The sequence below is a fragment of the Glossina fuscipes genome, unplaced genomic scaffold (assembly GCF_014805625.2).
Source record: "Glossina fuscipes isolate IAEA_lab_2018 unplaced genomic scaffold, Yale_Gfus_2 121, whole genome shotgun sequence".
NCBI lineage: Eukaryota > Metazoa > Arthropoda > Insecta > Diptera > Glossinidae > Glossina > Glossina fuscipes.
Window position 1 is genome coordinate 9,508,697 of NW_023998464.1, and position 5,749 is coordinate 9,514,445.

A 5,749-nucleotide genomic window follows, 5' to 3' on the forward strand; every position below is an offset into this window, starting at 1 on the left:
GAAATAATAAACTGCCGGAATTGGTCATAAATATAGATATAAAACGCGACAAAAAAAGAGCGGCCATATTTGGAAAATGGCCAACACATCCACTGGTTTAAAATTGAAAGGAGACCTTGGTCGATTCGGCAAAACCGAGTTTAGTGACATATACGCCGTTTATATGCTGACTGATGAAAATATTATATCCGGCTGTGAGTGGGGTAACATGTTATTAGGGGAAGCGGGTTTAATAAAATTTGAAATAACTCGTAAGGGACGTAAGCCATTCCATACAAAACCTATCGTAAGAATAACTATGGAAGGTGGTGAAGTAACTACAATGGGTATTAACGGTTATTTGCGTGTCTGGTTTTGGGAAACAATTGATGCGGCCGATCCTCCAGATGAAGATCGATTTATAGAAATTGAACCAATATATGACTTTTAAGTAATGCGTGGACAGGGCCATGTAAAAAATTAAATTATTTGACAATGAAGATTTTGGGTATTACATGATGTTGCAGATTTTGGGTATTACATGATGCCTCACGGTCGTATAGCTAAAATCAAAGTTTGATTCCTGGAATGGTATTCGTCGTTATCATAGGACGGTTTAGGCGACATTTGATATTGTGAACTCAATCCTAGAGAAATGCAAAACCCACCTTATAAACTATATTCCTGCCATGACTGCAACATTGTTGCTGCTCAAGCTAGCTCTATCTTACCTCTTCTTGTTACTTTAGGTGAAGATGGTAAGATTTTCGTGTATGATTTTAAAGCTAAAATGTTGCTACTGCAAGAGGAGTTTGATAAAGCGGGCACTGGTATCATAAGGTTCAGTGGACGAATATCGTTATCGGGTATGGATTTGGTTGTAATGGTGATTTATTTATTTATTTATTTATTTATTTATTCCACTTATACTAGAAACTCAACTAAACAAATAACAGTCGAGTTCAATTGGCTCTTAATGCAAAACTTATATTAATTAATAATAAAATTTAGTATATGTATAATAAAACAAATAAGAAGAAAAAAAAAAAGAAACAAAAACATGTACACTATCAACATAGGGCCACACTTACAACCGGTACAGGACCAAATTGCAAATGAACCCCTAAGCCATCGCAAACATGCATAAGCCTGGCAACCGATAATAAATTGACAATAATTCATTTTCGAAACGCAACGACTTTTTAAGGATAAAAGCTAGTTTAAATACGACATAGGTAAGTCGCGCGTATTAAGCAATGTTGCTTTAATGGACTTTAAAGAGTTAGATAACGAGAATAAGTGGTAGACGTCATTTAGGTTCTTGCAAACGACTAAGCTTAACCAAGATAAAGTGGCTAGACAAGCGGTTAGGGACATTAAAGCTTATTTCACCAAGTAATGAAGGCGAGTCAATGGCACCATTAATTACTTTAGTTAGGAAGGAAACGCCAAAAATAAACCTACGTTTCTCAAGAGACGGTAGGGACAGCAGAAGCAACCTATTTTCATATACAGGAGGAACTACAATTCGACTTGGGTGATGTACGAGACTATCCAGCCTATGACTTGGAAGTGGCTGAGCCGGGTTTTTTTTCTTTTTTCATATAAACGGTCGGCGGTAAAGATAGTCTGCTTCTAGAGATAAGGAAAGCTCGTTTTTTTATTTTTTTTTTTGAAATTAAAGTTTAGTATTGTTTTGGAATGCAAAAAAAAAAACAAGAAGAAAACTTCAAACAGCGAGAAATTTAGATAAATGCAAGAGGTGCGAAATTTACATCCCTTTTGCTATTAGTTACTATAATTGGTTTATATAAACATTCATCTAAAACTTGTATAAGTTTCTATGTGTACGCATGGGTCGCCCTTAAACGTTCGTAACTTATTTGAAAATTAAAGCAACAACTTACACACATCTATACTTAACACATAGAGTTCCTAGTCTGTCTGCATGTATGTGAGTATGTTTTCAATTAATTACCAGTGAAGACTAGTTTGAGGCTCCAGAAGAGAAAGGTGAAGAAGTGCTTGAACTGCCTGAGGAAACTTTTTTCTGCGGTCGTGCAACGCTTCAGCAGAAAAATGGTGCGCCTTTCAAGAGAAGGCGCACCATTGCGAGTGCGAGATCAATTTAATAGAGAAATATTTCCCTGGCTGTGGTATAGAAATCAACGATACACTATACCTTGAGAAGAAAGTTGAAGATCTACTTCCGAGGTGATCTATAACCAAAATTAGAAAGCTTAAAAATAAAGAAGTTAAAATTCTTGAATTGGATCAGATGTCGATGTAAAGGCTGGAAGTCTTTTCCGAAGCATTCTCATCTTGTAGAGGAATTCAAGCAATTACCTAGTCCACCTAACTCTGGCGTTTTATTTGAGCAATGAAGGAGAGCCTTCGCCCTGGTTAATAGAAAAACAAGACAGCATTCTAAATCAAAGCGTTCAAAGATTGGATAATCTTTTGACGGAATTAAACGATGGTCGACTCCAAGTAAAATATGAGACTGATTTCACGACTAGTTATCTAACAGCTATGAATCAAAAGCTATATATAATGAGAGACAGTGAACAGATAGAAAATCAATTATTAAATAATGCTGAATACGCTTTGACGACACGTTAACGCGTTGACACGGCAAATTGACGATTTGCGTAAAAGCTGCGAATCGCATTAATGACCAAATTACTGCAATTCAAACAAAATGTATGACTAACACTAAGGGTCATAAGTTTCTCGACTTTTTGCGTCGTATTTTTTGCAAAAAATAGCGTCCACCTACGCCATTGAAAAATGAAGATGGTAAACTATATAGAATTTAAGCGTAAATTGCTCTGAAAGCCTCATATACCCTCGTTTTTCTATGTTCTATATGCTTCTTTAGAATCGTCCGAGTCGAGCTCGGTGGATGAATCCTCCAGCGGAGGGGAAGAAGACACCAAAAGTATTGACCTCATCGATAAGACGGCCATACGTTATATATGTTACTTGTAATTGTTTTGATTTATTACAACAAAAATTTTATTTTATTTATCAACTAGAACTGATAACTAAATTTAATAAACTAGTGTAAATATATGCAAAATATGTATCTACACAAACGCAGGCTCTTTTGGCACGCACGAACTTTCAAATATACGTAATATACGTAATATATTGTGACGTTGACGTGGTTGCCGTCGATATCTTTTCAATAGCGAAGTACAATGCCGTTAAGAAACGAAGTGGCAACGGAATGGAAGTTTGCGACAAGTGTATTCAATTCTTTCTTAATTGGCATCAAATTCAGACTATCAATTGTCACCAAAAATATTTTATATTTCATGCGATTAAGAAGTTAACGAGCGAATAAATAAAATAAAAAAAACCCGTTTGTATGTAAGCTTCTGTTTACCGCACGCTCCTTAAGCACTTAATACCTTATGATAATGAGAGCGACATTAGAGATAATAGGGAAACAGCGGGTTGAATTGAATCTGTGTTTTTCCGACGGCTTTAACAGAATTGAATCCCTCTGGTCTGTTCTTTAACAGAATTGAATACCTTTTGTCGATTAAGTTGGGCATTTAACATAGCTGATTGGCGTTAACATTTAAGTTGTTAAGTTGGGCATTTAACCATTTATTTATTAAAAGCTTTGCCTTTCAACAGGGAATTTAGCGAGGACTTTGTGTAAAAATTATCACGGTTTAATTCTAAGCTAACTTGTAAAATAAAGGAAATTAAAAAATTTCATATGAAAACATACATATATACAAAAACAATAAAGAAACATTAGATGCTAAATAAATTGTAGAATTTGTAAAATTGAACAAATTAAGAAACTTTATATGAAAACATACATTTATTAATAAAAAATAAAGAAACATTAGATACTAAATATCCTAAAGTTTTCACTACTTTCACTACTTTCCTTTCCTTTGTTTTCCCGACGGCTTATTTGCATTTTAACAGAGTTAAACCTTTGTTTTCTGTTAAGTTGGACAAAATTCTTTTGACGCTATGTTAGAATTTATTCTCTGGTAAATTTATAATAATAATAATTTTACAAGGTATTATCAAATTAACCAAAACAGCAGCCAAATTTTCTGCTAATTTACAGAACGAACTTAACACTCTATGCTATTTACAGAAATAACGTAATACATTATGTTAATTGTAAAGCCGTCGGCAAAAGTCCCCCAATTTTATATTTTTTATTACTTGGCAACGGTATTTGTCCAAACTAAAAAACTAGTTATAACAACGGAGCGTTAGGAACGCAACATAGAACTGATTGTGTCAGGACTACTTTTTGAACATGTAACAGACTAAAAGGTATAACAGACTGAATGGCGTTATCATTTAAGTTGTTAAAGAGTTTGACAGAAGTACTTACGTTTTTTTCATTTGTAGTCGCTTCTCTAATTCAAGAGGCAGACAAATTCGAGATTTTCTTGAAAGCAGCAATTTACTCTTACTAAATAATGGTGATCCTATTCATTTTGGTGGAGCTTCTTCTTGCGTGGATCTTTCGATATATACACCTAATCTAAATTCTCCTGGAAGACCCTTACGGACAGCTTTGCTGGTTCTCACTGTCTAATCGAAATTGGTCTTCATTTGCGTAGTACTACCCGCTGCCACTCACGTACCCATGTTTCAAAGTACATCAAACCTTCTTTACTTAACAATACCACTCGTAACATTTCAAACAACATCCAAACCAATGTGAAGCGAAGTGGCTTTTAATGTAGAAATTGTAACGTATAATAATATTTAATTTAATGCGTGGGATGTGGGTGGTCAGGATAAGATTAGGATATTGTAGCGTCATTATAAAAAAGGTAAAGTGAAGTACAAAAAAATGTATCTTTTATAAATGAAAAAATAAACATTGTTTTTACTTATGTTTCAGGTACCCAAGGCCGATCGAGAAAATCATATCGAATTGCAAATCTACAACAAAAGGGTGTACTATCTAAAAAGATGGTTCGGTGAAAAGAAAAAACCCTTTCTATAGGTGAAGATTACGTACCGCCGGAAATAAAGAGAATTAATTAGAATTAGCATAAGTACGTATATGTAAAACATTCTCACACAAAATAACTGTGCAACGTCATTTCCAAAGTATGTGAAACTTTGTTTACGTAACAATACTACTTATTTCAAAAATTATCGAAGCCAATGATTCTGGTGGTTTCGTTCACAAGTTCTCAACGTCTTTCACTGATTCTCTGAAACGAAAGTCTTCTACAAAATCTTACCTTCCTAATCCTTGGTGGAACACCGCATGCAATCGTGCCACTGCCAAACTTAGGCCCGCTTTAAATAAATGCAAAAGATCTCCTTCTAGAATAAATTTCACATATTTGGCTGATATTAGAAAACTATATATTTATACTCTCAGGCTGGAAAAACGTAAAGGTTGGAAACAATTTTTGAAAATGTGAATAATGACATGTCAATCCCAGATGTTTTGCATAATGTCAGAATTTTCAGAGGTATCAGCTCCTCCCTTTCTTCCATTTCCTCACAAAACTTTAACGAGTTCTCTGACAAACTTGCTGGCTCTTGGATGAGGAGAGTTAATCTCTCAAAAGTCCGGGTTTAGATGGTATTCTTAACAATCAGTTCAAAATAATGAAAACAGATTAATTTTACTAAAACAATTTAACAATATTGTAATTACAGGCTGTATGCCTTCTTCCTGGTACGACTTCCAGTTCACTTTAAGAAAAAACGAGTAACTCCTCAGCTAATTTTAATTCCTACAGATGAATTGCGTTAGAAA

At 34.5% G+C, this 5,749-nt stretch overlaps 1 protein-coding gene across 1 annotated transcript; it reads left to right on the forward strand.

Moving 5' to 3' along the window:
* Window positions 1-586: 586 nt before the first annotated feature.
* LOC119640539 lies at window positions 587-2,970 on the forward strand. Its single transcript, XM_038038627.1, has 2 exons — window positions 587-845; window positions 2,861-2,970. The coding sequence occupies exons 1-2, from the start codon at window positions 635-637 to the stop codon at window positions 2,968-2,970; spliced, it is 321 nt and encodes a 106-aa protein (XP_037894555.1). The 5' UTR covers window positions 587-634.
* The last annotated feature ends 2,779 nt before the right edge of the window (window positions 2,971-5,749 follow it).

What these genes read in the sequence shown, in the direction of transcription:
- LOC119640539 (XM_038038627.1), top strand. Translation starts at nt 635, where the DNA reads ATGCAAAACCCACCTTATAAACTATATTCCTGCCATGACTGCAACATT. An exon ending in TGGACGAATATCGTTATCGG is followed by an intron (nt 846 to 2,860) that starts GTATGGATTTGG and finishes ATGCTTCTTTAG; the next exon opens with AATCGTCCGAGTCGAGCTCG.